We start from the raw sequence: 19674 nt of genomic DNA on the forward strand, positions 1-19674 counted from the left end.
GGGGGTTAGACAATGACGAATCAAGCAGGTGAACGAGTGGCCATTGTGCGTTTTATTTAACCTTGCGCATTTCAACAGCTTCCCGAAGCGGCATGAAGTTGTGAGACTTGTGTTCCCGCGCGTCTCTGCAGATCAGGCAGACCAGTTTCTGATCAGTTTCACAAAACAGCTTCAGTTCTTCCTCGTGTTCCTCGCAGCGAAGTTTACTTTCTTTGCGCGGCGGATTCAGGCTCAGTGTTCGAGCTTTCTCAGCCAGTCTCGCCAAGGCCCGACTCACCCTGAGGGTGCGGTCTACAAACTGCTCTCTACATTCCGGGCAGGAGTTTCTCGCCTCCCGGTCCCAACTCTGCGTGATACAGGAGCGGCAGAAGTAGTGGCCGCACTCCAGTGCCACCGGATCGGTGAAGAAATCCAGGCAGATGGGACAAACTGCCTCCTCGGTCCAACTCTCGACCTGGTCTTTCGCAGCCATCTTTACTCTGGCACTTCCTGGTTCAAAATGGGAGTGTCCACTGCGCACGCTGCCGTCTGGGGAATGAATGTTATTTGTAGACAATAGTCTACAAATAAGAAGTAAGAAAAGGTAAATAAGAAAAAATGTCAAGCTTTATAATTATTTACTGGGTATGAATTGGGACCCCATTGGAATAAAACGTAAGTTTAATGTTCATGGTTAGTAAAAATATTTTTAAATTTTAAATCCTGATTTTAATGCTAAATCTGAGTGAGGCATTGTTCTTTAGTGCTGGGGGAGGGAATGGTGGGAGGCAGAGGGATTAAAGACATTTCAGGTCAGCAAGGGTTACAGAGGAATGTCAGAAGACTGAGATCATGAGTAAGGGGGTTACCCACAAGACCACTACTAGCAGTAAATAGCGGCTTTAATAGCCTGATATTTGTAGCAGTGTCTTTGTCATAAAAATATTATGACAAGACTGTAATTTCGTAAGGTGGTATCTGATTAAAATATCTCTAATTTTATTGGTTTGCTTTTTTTTAAACATATTTTCCTCCATGTTTTGACCTGATATTTACTAAGACAAATAAATATCATTAAAAATATAATGTTTTCCTTTTTAGTTTTGGCACTCTAATTTTATGTTACTGAAATGCAAATTCGCACATTTTTCTTAGAGGTTCCCGTAGTTCATTACCGTATTAAATACGCTCAATATAGTTAAAACAATCATCAGTCAAGATTTTGAAAACATTTGGTATATATGTGTACTTTGTGATTACTGAAACTAATACAAATTAACAGTTTAAAAAACTGCATACATGAATAAATATTATTGCATACATTTATTTCTTAATATTAATTCTTGGTATGAAATCAAGAAAAATGAGATAGGACACGGAAGTAGGATACAAAGATCCGCTTTAAACAAATGATGGCCGTACGGGCATAATGTACAACATCCATTTTTCCCACCTTTTCAAAAATATTCCCTGTTGCAATCTTAAAGCAAAAGTTATCCTTTCCATTATAAAAATATCATATACAATGTTAATCCAGTCATCCACATTAGGTTTTCCAGGTTTCAACCACTTCCTAGTAATAGCTTTCCTGCTGGCAGCACTTAAGATCTGGAAAAGATACTTATCTTTAATAGAAGCTTTTTGTACTGGTAAAGCACCAAAATATAAAAACTCAAATTTAAATGGAATATCCATATAAAAAACTTTTTGTAAAACTTTATGAATCTCCTGCCAAAATGGGATCACTGATACACAAGACCAAAATATGTGAAAATGGTTTGCCTCAAGGCACCCACATTGATCGCCAGCATGAAGAAGAATTTGTGTAATGCCTTTTTTGAACTGGTGTAATAAAAAACCTAATAAGGGTTTTCCAGCAAAACACCCGCCAAACATTTGAACTTGAAGTTTTCCATTGTATCTCACATAAGCTCTCCCAGATTTCTTCCGTTAGAACCAGATTACCTTCCCTTTCCCATATCTGTTTTACATACAGTGAGTTGCCTTTTCTCTGCCGTAAACCCTTGTATAATTTTGAGATGGTTTTCTGTTTTGAGCCTCCATGGTAAGCATCAATAAATACATTTAACAAAATATTATCCCATTTTACTTCTGCACATTCCTTTTGTATTTGATCTATATAATGGCGAATTTGAAGGTATCTATAGAAATCATCATTATTCAAACCAAATTGCCTCTTCAGATTCTCAAAGCTGTTCATAGACCCCTTATGTAAAAATGTGCAATATGATGTCAAACCTTGAGAACGCCATCTTTTAAAACTAGTGTCCTGTCTTTTTGGTACAAAATCTGGATCAAACGTGCACCATCTCAAAACCTTCACAGCATCCCTCAGATGATTTGGGGTAACGACCTTATTCCATACCTTAAGTGATAATCGAATCCGTGAGTTTCCCAAATTAATTAACTTATTTGTTAACTCCTAATCTCCGATTGCAGCCTGAATCGGAAATTCCTCTGTTATAGCAATCTCAATCTCCTTCCATCTAGCACAATAGTCGGGGTTGCACCAATAAATTAATGTTCTCAGCTGAGCAGCTGCATAATAGTCTTTCAAGCACGAGAGTGCAACCCCACCTTTATTTTTGGTCAGTTGTAACCCCTGGTATCTGATTCTTGGTCTTTGTCCCTGCCAAATATACCTCGAGATTTGTTTATCCCATTCTTGAAATTGTTGGTCTGATATATCTAGTGGAAGTGATTGAAAGAGATACAACAGCCTCGGTAACATAACCATTTTGACCGATTCAATACGAGATCCAAAATTAAGATAAGGTATTAGGTCCCACCTCCTAATGTCTTCCCTGATCTTATTGTTCAATGGGAGGTAGTTAAGCAAGTGCAGTTTAGTCAGATCTATTGGAATGTTTATTCCCAGATATCTCATGGATTCAGCATCCCACCTCAAATTAAACTTTTCCCTTTTACTGAGGGGCTATATTTGAAACTAAGAATTTGTGTTTTTATAACATTTAACTTATAGCCAGAGAAGGATCCATATCGTTCCAAAACATAAAATAACTGTAACAAAGACTGTTCAGGGTATGACAAATACACCAATACGTCATCGGCAAATAAAGAAATCTTTTGTTCCCCTACTTTCATTACTATTCCTTTCATATTATTATTCAGGATAATCCACTGACTCAAAGGTTCGATAAAAACCGCAAATAAAAGGGGGCTGATTGGACATCCCTGTCTTGTTCCTCTTTCTAGCAAAAATGGTTTTGAAACTACTCCGTTAATTTTAATTCTTGCACTTGGGCTATCATAAAGAGCCTGTATTGTTTTAATAAAAGTATTGTGAAATCCAAATCTATCTAAAACTCTAAGCAAAAAAGACCAATTTACACAATCAAAAGCTTTTTCGGCATCTAACCTCACTAGGACTGCTTGTAAGTTAAATTTTGTTATGTGGTCAATTATGTGCAATGTCCTTCTAATGTTGTCTTGGGTTTGTCTCCCTGTCTGATCCAGGCTAATAATTTGTGGTAGCAAACACTCTAATCGTTTGGCTAGTATGTGAGTAAAAATTTTGTAATCCTGATTGAGTACGCTCACTGGCCTAAAATTACTGCATACAGATTTATCTTTTCCCTCTTTCGGAATCAATGAGATTACTGCCTCCTTCCAGGAGGGGGGTATTACGTTCTCTTTGAGAACCCAATTGAAAGTACGTTGTAACGTAGGGACCAATGAGTCCACCATTACCCGCTACCATTCTGAAGGGAACCCGTCTGGGCCCGGGGCCTTATTTGGTTTAAGATGTACTACAGCAGACCTAACTTCTTTCTCTGTTATTTCAGCTACAAGGGACTTACTCTGTCCACTGGTCAATTTTGGCAAATGAATCTCCTTAAAGAAATCCTCCACTTTCTCCCCACTGATTTGAGGTTGTAAATATAATCTTTTGAAATATATATCAAAACAATTTTGTATTTCCTTCAATTTATAGTGTGTAAAATTAGTTACAGGGTGTTTTATTTTATGAATTGTGTTCTCTGCCTGTTGTTTTTTTAGTTTATTGGCTAATAATTTACTGGCTTTTCCTCCCCCATCATAATATTTCTGTTTTACAAAAATCAACTTTTTTTCTATATCTTTTGTATAAATATCATTTATTTCATTCTTCTTCTTCACAAGTAGTTCTCGGATTTTTTGATCATTTGTATCCTTATGGTTTTGTTCCAGTTGTTTCAGTTCCACTTGCAGCCGATCTAACTTTTCATGTCTAGCTTTCTTTATGTGAGCACTGTATCCTATTATCTTGCCCCGAAGCACCGCTTTACATGCATCCCACAGTATCAGAGGTGAAACTTCGTCATTGTCATTTAGTTCCAGATACTCTGTAATATCGTTCTTAATCTGTTCTTTCATATGAGTCTGTACATATGTATTTAATCTCCATAAAGTGTCTCTTTGATACCGATCAAGAAGTAGTTTTAAATACACAGGACTATGATCTGAAAGGTCCATGCTCCCCACCTCGCAGCTTACAACCCTATGAAGGTCTTTTCCAAAGGTAAGAAAATAATCAATCCGAGAATATGCCAAATGTGGATTAGAAAAATATGTGTAGTCTCATTTTGACAAATTTAGTTCTCTCCATACATCAATTAATCCAATATCCTTCATTGCCAAATTAATTTTTTATTTATCAATTTCGGCTGAGCTATATGAACATTCGAAGAGTCCAGTTTAGGATTTAATCTAACATTAAGATCCCCCCCACAGATTAATACTCCCTGGGTTTCAGATATTATCCAATCAAACACTTGTTTAAAAAATTTCCAATCCAAGTTGGGAGGAGCGTAAATATTTAACAGAGTAACCAATGAGCCGCCTAAATTACCTCTCATGAAGATATATCTCCCCTCTGGATCTCTCTTTTCAAAGGTGGGATCAAAACTTATATTGCTAGAGATTAATATTGCCACCCCCCTCCTATGACCAGCACTATATGATGAGGAGTACTGATGTTTAAAGCCCAGTCGTTTTAGTTTAGCATGCTCTGTTTCAGACAGGTGTGTTTCTTGTAGAAAGGCCACCTCGACTATCTCTCTTTATTTTGGTTAATATCTTGCTTCTCTTAATAGGATTGATAAGGCCATTCACATTATAAGTTACTATTTTAACTGCTTGCATTTAGTGTCCAATAAGTAGAAGAAATAAAAGTATATAAACCATACCAGCTCCAGTATCCATACACGAAACAGCCCCCAAAAAACAACTACAGGACAAAAACACAATAATAACACAAAAGTAAATAAACGGACTTCCAACTGTGGGATCCTGATTTTGACCCTATTAAAGCCCTGATGCTGAGAGGGCTTTGAGGTGTTGCCTCTCCCCCTGACAGGTGGGAGAGGGCCGTCTTCTAACGGTGGCTCTTCCGTTCCAAAGCTGTCCATCTATCCGGCTACCCGGTTAGAAGAGTCCACCCGACATATACGTAATATCCGTGTTCATAGCCTATACCATGCTCGTTTAATGTAACGAGTAAAAACAAGGCCTTAAAGTCTGTCCTCCGATGGGAGACGGGTCCTGAAACTCCCCAACATCAAAACTCGACTCACCCGCTTCCTTTGGTCACCTCTGCCGTTCGAACCTTTCGGTTCAGTCATTATCCCGAGTCCTGGCGTCTAAAAGCCTGTAACTTTTCCTTGAAATCCACTTTCCTGACCGTTCTCTCCCGGTTCCCCGGTCTCCCGGCACTACGCCACGTGAGATGCTGGATCTGCTCCAAAAGGGACTCCGGGTGTTTGATGACCGACACTGGGAGTCCCCTCTTCGCCATATCCTCCGTCGCCTCCTCCGCCGATCCATATACCACTGTTCCCTCCTGGTAGAAAACTCTTAACTTGGCCGGAAATGGAGTTTGAAATCTGATTTTCTTCTCCTTCAGGATTCTTTTCGCTTCGGTGTATTCCCTCCGTTTTTTTAACACATCTGGCGCATAATCGTGATCCAGGTTAACTCTCTTCTCGAGGTATTGAAATCCTCTATTCTGCCAGGCCAGTCTAAGCAGCTCCTCTTTCATCCTGTAACTTGACAACTTGGCCACCATGGACCTCGGTCGGGCATCCCCGGGCGGCTTCGACATCAGAGCTCGGTGCGCTCTCTCTACCCGTTGTTTAAAGGCGGCCGGAAGCCCCAGTCCTTCCCTCAACAAACTTTCCACAAAATCCACCATTGACGGGGAGTTCTCCTCTGCTCCCTCTTTAACTCCATGAATTCGGATATTTTCTCGTCTGGAGCGGCTCTCTATATCCGTCAATTTGGCATTTAGGTATATTTGGAGTTGCAGCAGCTCCGTCACCACGTCCTCTGCCACCTGTAGCCTGTTTTCAGCCGCGTCAATCCTCTCTTCCGCCTCCCCGATTCTGGTGTTCGTCTTAGTAATTTCTTCCCGAATTCCGTTCAGCTGCTCACTATTGTCCTTTCTAAACTCTCTCAACTCTTTCAATATGAGGCTGAGGTCCGCTCTCTCTCGTTCCTTATCTGGGTGCATTTGCTTATCATCGTCCTCCCTTGCACTGCTAGCCGAGGAGGCTCGGCTAGGCCCCCTCCCCCTCACCGTTGAAAAACTCCATCCGCGTCGACTTTTTACTCTTTCCTCTAGGCATAATCCTGACCCACAATATTTACGAAACTGCCACAAAAGTTTTGGAAATATTCGAGTTGTAGTGGGTAAATATTAACTCAAAATGTCGGGAGCTCTTACCCTAATCTGCCATCTCGTGGCTCGTTCAACCGGAAGTCCCAGTCTTTCATCATAAGTCCCAGTCTTTCATCATACGTCTGTCCCGCCATCCCGGAAATTAACCTGGTGAACCTACGCAGCACTCTGGCAATAGCAATAATGTCCTTCCTCAAATTAGGAGACCAAACTTGCACACAATACTCCTCCAGGTGTGGTCTCGCCAGGGCCCTGTACAACTGCAGCAGGACCTCCTTGCTCAACTCAAATCCTCTCGTAATGAAGGCAACATCCCATTGCCTTTCTTATTGGTTGTTGGACAGTTACCGGGGCGTAGCGGGGCGAGGTGGTGAGGGGGAGGGGTCGTGGTCGGGGGCTTAGGTCGAGAGAACGAGCAGATTTGGACACCGTTCGGAGAGCAGCGCCGGTGACAAGAACGCAATCTAGGAGGACGAGGAAAAGGCGAAAGAAACAAGGAGGCGGACAAGCTGAAGAAGGGTCCCAATCTGAAACCTCGTCTGTCCAGTTCCCTCTACAGACGCTGTCTGACTCACTGAGTTACTCCAGCACTTTGTCTTTTGTTGAAGATTCCAGCATCTGCAGTCTCTTGTGACTACAAAGACACCGAGCTCCGATTTCCTCTTTAACTTGGGATAATAAATGCTTTTGATATTAGCGTTAATTATCCTTTCAGATCGAAAGCCGCGCTGAACTACTGCCCTATCTCATTGGTGACGCTCGGACGATCCTTGATCGGACTTGATCCAATCTGAAGAAGGGTCTCGACCCGAAACGTCACCCATTCCTTCTCTCCCGAGATGCTGCCTGACCCGCTGAGTTACTCTAGCATTTTGTGTTTACATTCGATTTAAAACAGCATCTGCAGTTTTTATTTCCTACACTTGATCGGACTTTGTTGGCTTTAACTTGGACTAAATGGTTATTCCATTATCATGTTCATCTGCAACTGAACCAGCCTCTCACCAACTGGAAAGCGGCCCTGAATGACCATTTGCCTCTTTGGAGACCCTCGGACTATCTTTAATCGGACTTTACTGGACTTTATCTTCCACTAAACGTTATTCCCTTTATCGTTTACGTGTGCACTGTGAATTGCTCGATTGTAATCATGTGCAGTCTTTACCTAAGAACACTGAGGACGTCTGGTCTACCCCAACAGCTGCTGACGACATTCTACCGCTGCACCATAGAGAGCATCCTAACACATGGCATCCCTGTGTGATACCTCAGCTGCACGGAGGCAGAAAGGAAAGCTCTTCAGCGAGTAGTCCATAGTGCTCAGAGGACCATCGGAACACAGCTACCAGCCTTGGAGGGCATCTACAACATACGATGCCTCAGAAAAGCCACCAGCATCCACAAAGACTCTTCACACCCCTGCAAAAGTCTGTTCGAACTTCTACCATCGGGCAGACGATACAAGGCCTTCTACGCCCGCACCTCCATACTCAGGAACAGCTTCATCCCCAGGGCCATAGCTGCTATGAAACGGCCCTGCTAAGCCGGATGGTCACATCGCACAGTGAACCGGCACAGATCTACTTGCACTTTATTCTGTTTTAAAACTGTTACAATTTGTCTCGTTGGGCGGTTGTTGTTTAAATTAATTAAATTATTTCATCGTATGAGAGGCGCATTCCCAATCTCGTTGTACCCCTGTACAATGACTGCAAAGATATATTGTATTGTATTGCAAGATAATATAAGAAAATAACTGCAGATGCTGGTACAAATCGATTTTTTCACAAAATACTGGAGTAACTCAGCAGGTCAGGCAGCATCTCGGGAGAGAAGGAATGGGTGACGTTTCAGGTCGAGACCCTTCTTCAGACTGATGTCAGGGGGGCGGGACAAATGAAGGATATAGGTGGAGACAGGAAGATAGAGGGAGATCTGGGAAGGGGGAGGGGAAGTGAGGGACAGAGGGACTATCTAAAGTTGGAGATGTAATGTTAAAATTGTACAGGGCATTGGTTATGCCGAATCTGGAGTATGGTGTGCAGTTCTGGTGGCCAAATTATAGGAAGGATGTCGACAAAATGGAGAGGGTACAGAGGAGATTTACTAGAATGTTGCCTGGGTTTCAGCACTTAAGCTACAGAGAGAGGTTGAACAGGTTGGGCCTTTATTCTTTGGAGCGTAGAAGGTTGAGGGGGGGACTTGATAGAGGTTTTAAAAATTTTAAGAGGGACGGACAGAGTTGACGTGGGTAGGCTTTTCCCTTTGAGAGTGGGGAAGATTCCAACAAGGGGACATAGCTTCAGAATTGAGGGACAAAAGTTTAGGGGTAACATGAGGGGTAACTTCTTTACTCAGAGGGTGGTGGCTGTATGGAATGGGCTTCCGGTGGAAGTGGTGGAGGCAGGCTCGATTTTATTATTTAAGAGTAAATTGGATAGGTATATGGATAAGAGGGGATTAGAGGGTTATAGTCTGAGAGCAGGTAGATGAGACTAGGTCAGAGAGAGTGGTCGGCGTGGACTGGTAGGGCCGAACGGGCCTGTTTCCGTGCTGTAGTTGTTATTATGGTTATATGGTTATAAGTCGACGTTCATACCACTGGGCTGCAAACTGCCCAGGCGAAATATGAGGTGCTGTTCGTCCAATTTCCGGTGGGCCCCACTATGGCACTGGAGGAGGCCCATGACAGAAAGGTCAGACTGGGAATGGGAGGGGGAGTTGAAGTGCTCGGCCACCGGGAGATCAGTTTGGTTAATGCGGACCAAGCGCAGGTGTTCAGCGAAGCGATCGCCGAGCCTGCGCTTGATTTCGCCGATGTAAATAAGTTGACATCTAGAGCAGCGGATGCAATAGATGAGGTTGGAGGAGGTGCAGGTGAACCTTTGTCTCACCTGGAAAGACTGTTTGGGTCCTAGAATGGAGTTGAGGGGGGAGGTAAAGGGACAGGTGTTGCATCTCGTGCGGTTGCAGGGGAAAGTGCCCGGGGTTGGGGTGGTTTGGGTAGGAAGGGACGAGTGGACCAGGGAGTTACGGAGGGGACGGTCTCTGCGGAACGCAGAGAGGGGAGGGGATGGGAAGATATGGCCAGTGGTGGGGTCCCATTGTAGGTGACGGAAATGTTGGTGGATGATATGTTGGATCCGCTGGCTGTGGGGTGGAAGGTGAGAACGAGGGGGATTCTGTCCTTGTTGCGAGTGGGGGGAGGGGGAGCAAGAGCGGAGCTGCGGGATGTAGAAGAGACCCTAGTGAAAGCCTCATCGATAGTGGAGGAGGGGAAGCCCCGTTTCCTGAAGAACGAGGACATCTCTGATGCCCTAGTGTGAAACACCTCATCCCGGGCGTAGATGCGGCGTAGACGGAGGAATTGGGAGTAGGGGATAGACTTTTTGCAGGGGACCGGGTGGGAAGAAATGTAGTCCAGATAGCTGTGCGAGTCGGTGGGTATATAGTAAATGTCAGTCACTAGTCTGTCTCCTGTGATGGAGATGGTGAGGTCCAGAAACAGGAGGGAGATGTCGGAGATAGTCCAGGTATATTTAAGTGAAGGAGAGATATCGGAGGTCCTTCCTTCCCGCTGCTGTGAGACTGCACAACCAGCACTGCTCCCAACAGACCAGTCAACAGTAACAGTTAAGGAATACACAGTAAACTGATCACAATTTATACGTCTTTATTTTTTATTGATAATGAATGTCTCCTGTTATCCACTTTGCTGCTGCAACACTGTAAATTTCCACGGTGTGGGACAATTAAATGAATTTATTTATTATCATTATTATTATTATTATTATTATCATCACAGGCGGCAGTCTAGGAATTTTATGGTCATCGATTCCCAGAACAGACTTGTTTAACATCTAAAAGAACCGAGGTGATTTAACTATATTCCCGGTGCTGGTGAAGGATTGATATAATTTCTTAATTACTGACACGGAGCGGAACCGGAGCAGATTCTCAGCCACTGATCTGCATCCCAGGTCGCGAAGAAAGGATAAAGTTTCTCCGTGAATTTATTCCCGGTGAAGGTGTGGAGATGGGACTTGGTGTCCGCGTCGTAAAATGAAACTGTCCCGGACTCGTAACTGAGATAAACTCCCACCCTCCCGGGGATGGGACGGGCGGGGAGAGGGAATAGAGGGGAGGTGACTGCAGCAAACGCGTCATCCCACCGCCAGATGCTCCAGACTCCAGTCTCCGGGGTCAGTGTGACCTCTCCCTTCCTCTCCACAGACTCTGCGGCGACTCCCAGACCCCAGCCCCGACTCCCCGCCACCTCCACCTCCCAGTAATGTCTCCCCGATGTGAATCCCTCCGATCCCAGCACACACTCACTGCCTGTAAACCTCTTCCCGGTGTCAGGGAGACTCCTCCGGGTCCCGGTCACTCTCACCCTCTTCCGATCCTCAGACACCTCGAGCCGCGCATGCGCTGTTTCCACATCCAGGGTGACGGAGACTGGGGGGAGAAGCAGAGAATCAGAGAGTCCCCGGGGGTCGGGGGGAGACTCGGGCAGCGCGGCCCCGGGACCGGGGGAGAGGCCGCTCGGCCTCAGGCACAGGCGGGCGGACAACTGAAACCTTGCCCGGAGTTTTCTTCCCCCTCCCCCTACCACGTAAGATGGACAACAGAAATCCTTCCTGGATCATTTCTCCCGAGGTAGAGGCGAGAGTTGTGGTATGTCGTGGGCAAGCAGATGCAATTGGGAGAGAGGAGGTAGGAGAAATGGTGGGCAGATGGGTGTGCCGGCGTGATATTGAGTGAAAATGGAGGCTTGATTGGCGGGACAGTTGAGGAGTTAAATGTCTACTGGAGGTAATTAAAAATCAGGTCGTTATATTTTGGTAATACAGGGGGAAAGATGTGACTGTGCTGGAGAGATTGCAAAGGAGATGCACCGGGAAGTTGCCTCCATTGGTTGCCTCCATGCTGAAATGTCGTGGGCAAGCAGATGGAATTGGGAGAGAGGAGATAGGAGAAATGGTGGGCGGATGGGTGTGCAGGCAAGATATTGAGTGCTTTTGCTTATGGTGGTGAAAATGGGGGCTAGATTGGCGGGGCAGTTGAGGAGTTAAATGTTTACTGGAGGTAATTAAAAATGAGGAAAGATGTGACTGTGCTGGAGAGAGTGCAAAAGAGATTCACCGGGAAGTTGCCTCCATTGAAGGACTTGAATAATGCTGATTTGGAGACCTCGGAGAAGTTTACAAGTTTACGAGACACAGAGAGGGGGTAGTTAGTCAGATTCAGTTCCCCATCTTAATGGTACCAAAAACAAGGTTATTGGTTTAAAGTGAGAGGATGGAGTTTTAAAGAAGACTAGACCAAGTGGGCCCAAACCTCTACTGCATTGGTGCAGCACCCTCTCCTTCCACCCTTCCCCCTCCCCCTCCCCGCTCCCCTCCTCTAATCCTCCACCCCCCCACCCCACTCCTTCCACACAACCTCCCCTTCCAGCTTCCCCTCAATCCTACTCCATCCCCTTGAACCCCCCTTATCCTCCCTCCTCCACCCTCCCTCCCTCCCTAGGAGATAGATTTAAACTTTAAAATGTGAATAACTTAAAAAAGATAACACTGATTTCAATGAAACTCCTTCCATTAGCACCAAAGGGATGACGGTGAGTAAGCTGGGCCTAAAATTGTTGTGCTATCGTGAACCGTTTTGGCTGTAGTTCAGGAACAAACAAACAAACATGCGAGAGTTTTAGTATATAGATGTGAGGGATAAATCTCTTGCACAGAGAGTAGTTGATACCTGGAACATGCTCCCATTGGAGGAGGTGGAATCACTAACTTCAAGAGTCATTTAGACAGACACTTGTACACGCGAGGTATATAAGGGCGTTGACGTGTTGTGAACCAATGGGATTGATGTAGATGTGCAAAATGATCGGAATAGAGATAGTGGGTCGAAGGGTCCATTTCCCTGCAGTAGACTGGGACTGAATGAAGTGAATCACTGAGCCTTCACTGCCATCCGATACAGAGAATCCCAAAGGTCTACCATCCTCTGAGTGCAGAACTATCTTCTTATCTCTGTCCTATATAACCTACTGCCTATTCTGAGACGATGACCTCTGTTCTGGACTCCTCAGGAAAGGGAAAGATCCTCCCATCATGCTGCCTGTTAAGTCGAGTAGAACTTTGTGTTTCACTGAGATCTCCTCACTTTCTCTTTAATATAGAACATAGACAATAGACACACGAGTAGGCCATTCGGCCCTTCGAGCCACCACCACCATTCAATATGATCATGGCTGATCATTCTCAATCAGTACCCCGTTCCTGCCTTCTCCCCATACCCCCTGACTCCGCTATCCTTAAGAGCTCTATCTAGCTCTCTCTTGAATGCACTCAGAGAATTGGCCTCCACTGACTTCTGAGGCAGAAAACTCCACAGATTTACAACTCTCCAAATGAAAATGTTTTTCCTCATCTCCATTCTAAATGGCCTACCCCTTATTCTTAAACTGTGGCCCCTTGTTCTGGACTCCCCCAAAATTGGGAACATGTTTCCTGCCTCTAACGTGTCCAACCCTTTAATAATCTTATATGTTTCGATAAGATCCCCTCTCATCCTTCTAAATTCCAGTGGAAACAAGCCTAGACACTCCAGTCTTTCAACATACGACAGTCCTGCCATTCCGGGAATTAACCTAGTAAACCTACGCTGCACGCCCTAAATAGCATGTATATTCTTCCCCCAATAGAAACATACAGAACAGGTACACGCCCTTTGGCCCAGCATATCAGCGCCATCCATGATCCCTATGAACATAAACTAATCCCATTTGGTTACACATGGCCCGTTTTCCTCTTTTCCTTCCCCGTGCCTATCCCACGTACCCTGTATTGGCTGTGTAAATACCTCTCAAACATCGGTGTGATCGCTGCTACTGCAGTGCCCCCTGGAAGCATATTCTTAGAAGTTAGGTGTACTTTTAAAAAGCCTTACAATCCCCGGTTAAATTTTCATTCTGTTTCCTTGAACATATGCCCTCTACGATTTACACCTTCTCATAATTTAAAATAATTCTATCAGTTTCCCTTCAACCTTTGACAGTCCACATAAAACAAGCAAATGTATCCGACCTCTCCCAATAGCTAATGCCCTCTAATCCAGGCAGCATTCTGCTAAACCTCTTCTGCACATTTCCCAAGGCATCCACATTCTTCCTGCAAAGGGACGACCAGAACTGCACAAAATACTCCAAATTATGCCTAAGTCCTGCAAAGCTGAAACATAATTTCCTGACTCTTAGCGTATGTTACTACAGAGTCTGTGGGTTACTCAGTTAAATATATTCACGGTGTCTAATGATTATCAATTCCAGTTTACAGTGGGAACGTATATTGAGGAGGTTGTGCCCACGAACAGGAGTTTTTCCTTGTGAATGTGTTTAAGGGTATCTATGTCAGGCCGATGAAACTGTGCGTGCTTTTCCGAGACTAGATCTTGGGCCGAGATCTATCCGGTCTCGTTCTTACAATGCATCAGTATGGGGTTTGAGAAAGTCTGTGCGGCTCCAGGGTCCAACAGGGGGCAGACCTGAGTCAACCAGAGTCAACGATAGTCACTTACAGGTTAGGCAGGGCCCATGGCACAGATCTCCACAGGACGCCCTCGTATCCCCATGACAATACTGCTCATTCGTTGTTCATTATAATTTCATTCCGTTACTTCCAATTTCCTGACTACCGAGGTACGGGCAGTAGATTCTTTGGCGGATGGCGGGACTCGAGGATGGTCTGTTGCCTCCCTGGTGCCAGGGTTCAAGACATCACGGAGCGGCTTCAGAACATCCTAGCGAGGGAAGGTGATCAACCGGACATAGTTGTGCACGTGGGCACGAACGACGTCAGGAGGAAGAGGAAGGAGATACTGCAACGTGAGTTTAGAGAGTTAGGAAGAAGACTGAGAAGTAGGACGTCAAAGGTGGTTGTCTCTGGACTGCTACCTGTACCTCGTGCTGGTGAGGGCAGGAACAGAGAGATGGGGGATATGAATGTATGGCTGAGGGGCTGGTGCAAGGAGCAGGGATTTAGATTTCTAGACCACTGGGATCTCTTCTGGGGTAGGGGTGACCTGTACAAAAGGGACGGGTTACCCCTTAACAACAGGGGACCAACATTCTGGCAGGTAGGTTTGCTAGTGCTACAAGGCAATACGGGGAGAAAAGATGAGGTACGAGGGTAAACTAGCCAATAATATAAAGGAGGATAGCAAAAGTTTTTTTAGGTCCGTGAAGAGGAAAAAAATAGTCAAGGCAAATGTGGGTCCCTTGAAGACAGAAGCAGGGGAATTTATTATGGGGAACAAAGAAATGGCAGACGAGTTAAACCGTTACTTTGGATCTGTCTTCACTGAGGAAGATACACACAATCTCCCAAATGTTCTAGGGGCCGGAGAACCTAGGGTGATGGAGGAACTGAAGGAAATCCACATTAGGCAGGAAATGGTTTTGGGTAGACTGATGGGACTGAAGGCTGATAAATCCCCAGGGCCTGATGGTCTGCATCCCAGGGTACTTAAGGAGGTGGCTCTAGAAATAGTGGAAGCATTGGAGATCATTTTTCAATGTTCTATAGATTCAGGATCAGTTCCTGTGGATTGGAGGATAGCAAATGTTATCCCACTTTTTAAGAAAGGAGGGAGAGAGAAAACGGGTAATTATAGACCAGTTAGTCTGACATCAGTGGTGGGGAAGATGCTGGAGTCAATTATAAAAGACGAAATTGCTGAGCATTTGGATAGCAGTAACAGGATCATTCTGAGTCAGCATGGATTTACGAAGGGGAAATCATGCTTGACAAATCTACTGGAATTTTTTGAGGATGTAACTAGGAAAATTGACAGGGGAGAGTCAGTGGATGTGGTGTACCTCGACTTTCAGAAAGCCTTCGACAAGGTCCCACATAGGAGATTAGTGGGCAAAATTAGGGCACATGGTATTGGGGGTAGGGTACTGACATGGATAGAAAATTGGTTGACAGACAAAAAGCAAAGAGTGGGGATAAATGGGTCCCTTTCGGAATGGCAGGCAGTGACCAGTGCGGCAGTGATCGGTGCTGAGACCCCAGCTATTTACGATATACATTAATGACTTAGACGAAGGGATTAAAAGTACCATTAGCAAATTTGCAGATGATACTAAGCTGGGGGGTAGTGTGAATTGTGAGGAAGATGCAATAAGGCTGCAGGGTGACTTGGACAGGTTGTGTGAGTGGGCGGATACATGGCAGATGCAGTTTAATGTAGATAAGTGTGAGGTTATTCACTTTGGAAGTAAGAATAGAAAGGCAGATTATTATCTGAATGGTGTCAAGTTAGGAGGAGGGGGAGTTCAACGAGATCTGGGTGTCCTAGTGCATCAGTCAATGAAAGGAAGCATGCAGGTACAGCAGGCAGTGAAGAAAGCCAATGGAATGTTAGCCTTCATAACAAGAGGAGTTGAGTATAGGAGCAAAGAGGTCCTTCTACAGTTGTACCGGGCCCTGGTGAGTCCGCACCTGGAGTACTGTGTGCAGTTTTGGTCTCCAAATTTGAGGAAGGATATTCTTGCTATGGAGGGCGTGCAGCGTAGGTTCACTAGGTTAATTCCCGGAATGGCGGGACTGTCGTATGTTGAAAGGCTGGAGCGATTGGGCTTGTATACACTGGAATTTAGAAGGATGAGGGGGGATTTTATTGAAACGTATAAGATAATTAGGGGATTGGACACATTAGAGGCAGGAAACATGTTCCCAATGTTGGGGGAGTCCAGAACAAGGAGCCACAGTTTAAGAATAAGGGGTAGGCTATTTAGAACGGAGATGAGGAAGAACTTTTTCAGTCAGAGAGTGGTGAAGGTGTGGAATTCTCTGCCTCAGAAGGCAGTGGAGGCCAATTCGTTGGATGCTTTCAAGAGAGAGCTGGATAGAGCTCTTAAGGATAGCAGAGTGAGGGGGCATGGCGAGAAGGCAGGAACGGGGTACTGATTGAGAGTGATCAGCCATGATCACATTGAATGGCGGTGCTGGCTCGAAGGGCTGAATGGCCTACTCCTGCACCTATTGTCTATTGTCTATTGTCTAAGTGTGGCTTTAAACTAAGTAGTGGGGGGGGAGGGGTTGACAAACTGGGAATATGAAGATGGAGTTAACGGGGAAGCGAAAAGAGGAGAAATTGCAAAGGAATCTCGAATGAATGGGAAGGGAAGTTCGAGAAGGGGTAAGAGAGTAAGGTCAGGGCCAATTGTGACCGGTGTGAGAGGGGAGGTGAAAACCGAAATTAAAGTGTTGTATTTAAATGCGCGAAGTACAAAAAATGAAGTGGATGAGCCCGAGGCTTATTTAGACATTGGCAAGTATGATGTTGCTTATTTAGACATTGGCAAGTATCAGAGGCCCAGAAGCGGTTGGAGGCGGTTGGAGATAAAAACGTTCCCACACACTTTAAAAGAAGTGTTCTGGAGGAAGCCGCTGATTGGTGGAAGCGGACTAAAGGAAGCAGCTGATTGGGCGTAACCCCGGGGTTGTAATTCTGCTTTTTGTTCGTACTTTTCGTTAAGGGTCCGGTGAGTTCAGGGTTCAGTGAGTTCAGGGTTCAGTGAGTTCAGGGTTCAGTGAGTTAAGGGTTCAGTGAGTTAAGGGTTCAGTGAGTTAAGGGTTCAGTGAGTTAAGGGTTCAGTGAGTTAAGGGTTCAGTGAGTTAAGGGTTCAGTGAGTTAAGGGTTCAGTGAGTTAAGGGTTCAGTGAGTTAAGGGTTCAGTGAGTTAAGGGTTCAGTGAGTTAAGGGTTCAGTGAGTTAAGGGTTCAGTGAGTTAAGGGTTCAGTGAGTTAAGGGTTCAGTGAGTTAAGGGTTCAGTGAGTTAAGGGTTCAGTGCTTTTTAGTAAAGGTACAGTTTAAAGGATTAAGAGGGATTTGATTTAATTTGGGGGTAAGACATGTCAGATGAGATCGGCCCCGTGGAATGCTCATCCTGCAACATGTGGGAGATCAGGGATATTGTCGGTGTCCCTGATGACTACGTGTGCAGGAAGTGTGTCCAGCTGCAGCTCCTGGCAAACCGCATTGAACGGTTGGAGCTGCGGTTGGATTCATACTGGAGCATCCACGAGGCTGAGAAGGTCGTGAATAGCACGTACAGTGAGTTGGCCACACCACAAGTAAAAGATAAGCGGACAGAAAGGAAACGGGTGGCCACTAGCCAGCGTAGTAGTAGGCAGGTAGTGCAGGAGTCCCCTGCGGTCATCTCCCTCCTAAACAGATATGCCATTTTGGATACTGTTGGGGGAGATGCCTCATCAGGGGAAGGCAGCAGCAGCCAAGTTCATGGCACCGTGGGTGGCTCTGCGGCAAAAGAGGGGAGGAAAAAGAGTGGAAGGGCTATAGTGATAGGGGATTCAATTGTAAGGGGACTAGATAGGCGTTTCTGCGGCCGCAAACGAGACTCCAGGATGGTATGTTGCCTCCCTGGTGCAAGGGTCAGGGATATCTCTGAGCGGCTGCAGGACATTCTGAAGGGGGAGGGTGAGCAGCCAGTTGTCGTGGTGCACGTTGGCACCAACGATTTAGGTAAAAAACGGGATGAGGTCCTACAAGGTGAATTTAGAGAGCTAGGAGATAAACTAACAAGTAGGACCTCAAAGGTAATAATCTCTGGATTACTACCAGTGCCACGTGCTAGCCAGAGTAGGAATAGGAGGATATTTCAGATGAATACGTGGCTTGAAAAATGGTGCAAGGGGGAGGGATTCAAATTTTTAGGACATTGGAACCAGTTCTGGGAGAGGTGGGACCAGTACAAACAGGATGGTCTGCACCTGAGCTGGAATGGAACCAATGTCCTAGGGGGAGTGTTTGCTAGTGCTGTCGGGGAGGATTTAAACTAATGTGGCAGGGGGATGGGAGCTGGAGCAGAGAGACAGAAGGGTGTAAAATGAGGGTGGAAGCAATAGGTAGCAAGGTGAAATGTAAAAGTGGCAGGCAGACAAATCCAGGGCAAAAATCAAAAAGGGCCACTTTTCAACATAATCGTACAAGGGGTAAGAGTGTTGTAAAAACAAGCCTGAAGGCTTTGTGTCTCAATGCAAGGAATATACGTAATAAGGTGGATGAATTAAATGTGGAGATAATTATTAATGATTATGATATAGTTGGGATTACGGAGACATGGCTCCAGGGTGACCAAGGCTGGGAGCTCAACATCCAGGGATATTCTATATTCAGGCGGGATAGACAGAAAGGAAAAGGAGGTGGGGTAGTGTTACTGGTTAGAGAGGAGATTAAAGCAGTGGAAAGGAAGGACATTAGCTTGGAGGAAGTGGAATCGATATGGGTAGAGCTACGAAACACTAAGGGGCAGAAAACACTAGTGGGAGTTGTGTACAGGCCACCTAACAGCAGTAGGGAGGTTGGGGATGGCATCAAGCAGGAAATTAGAAATGCATGCACTCAAGGCGCAGCAGTTATAATGGGTGACTTCAATCTACATATAGATTGGGTGAACCAAACTGGCAGGGGTGCTGAGGAAGAGGATTTCTTGGAATGTTTGAGAGATGGTTTTCTAAACCAACATGTCGAGGAACGAGAGAACAGGCCATTCTAGACTGGGTATTGAGTAATGAGGAAGGGTTAGTTAGCAGTCTTGTTGTGCGAGGCCCCTTGGGCAAGAGTGATCATAATATGGTAGAGTTCTTCATTAGGATGGAGAGTGACAAAGTCGATACAGAAACAAGTGTTCTGAACTTAAAGAAAGGTAACTTTGAGGGTATGAGGCGTGAATTGTCCAAGATAGACTGGCGATTGATGCTGAAAGGGTTGACGGTGGACATGCAATGGAAGGCATTTAAAGGTCGCATGGATGAACTACAACAAGTGTTCATCCCAGTTTGGCAAAAGAACAAACCAGGAAAGGTAGTGCATCCGTGGCTAACAAGGGAAATCAAGGATAGTATTAAAACAAAAGATGAAGCATACAGATTAGCCAGAAAAAGTAGCATACCAGAGGAC

General features: G+C 45.2%; 1 protein-coding gene across 1 annotated transcript in view; it reads right to left on the reverse strand.

Moving 5' to 3' along the window:
* LOC144602617 (uncharacterized) overlaps positions 1-19674 on the reverse strand; it is an 87714-nt gene that overhangs the window by 58692 nt on the left and 9348 nt on the right. Inside the window, exons 6-7 of the mRNA XM_078415747.1 lie at positions 10609-11137; positions 62-560 (exon numbers count right to left, since the gene is read on the reverse strand). Of these exons, the coding sequence (XP_078271873.1) occupies positions 62-560; positions 10609-11137 (1028 nt within the window). The remainder of the gene's footprint in view (positions 1-61; positions 561-10608; positions 11138-19674) is intronic.

Source organism: Rhinoraja longicauda, chromosome 19, assembly GCF_053455715.1.
Source record: "Rhinoraja longicauda isolate Sanriku21f chromosome 19, sRhiLon1.1, whole genome shotgun sequence".
Classification (NCBI taxonomy): Eukaryota; Metazoa; Chordata; class Chondrichthyes; order Rajiformes; family Arhynchobatidae; genus Rhinoraja; species Rhinoraja longicauda.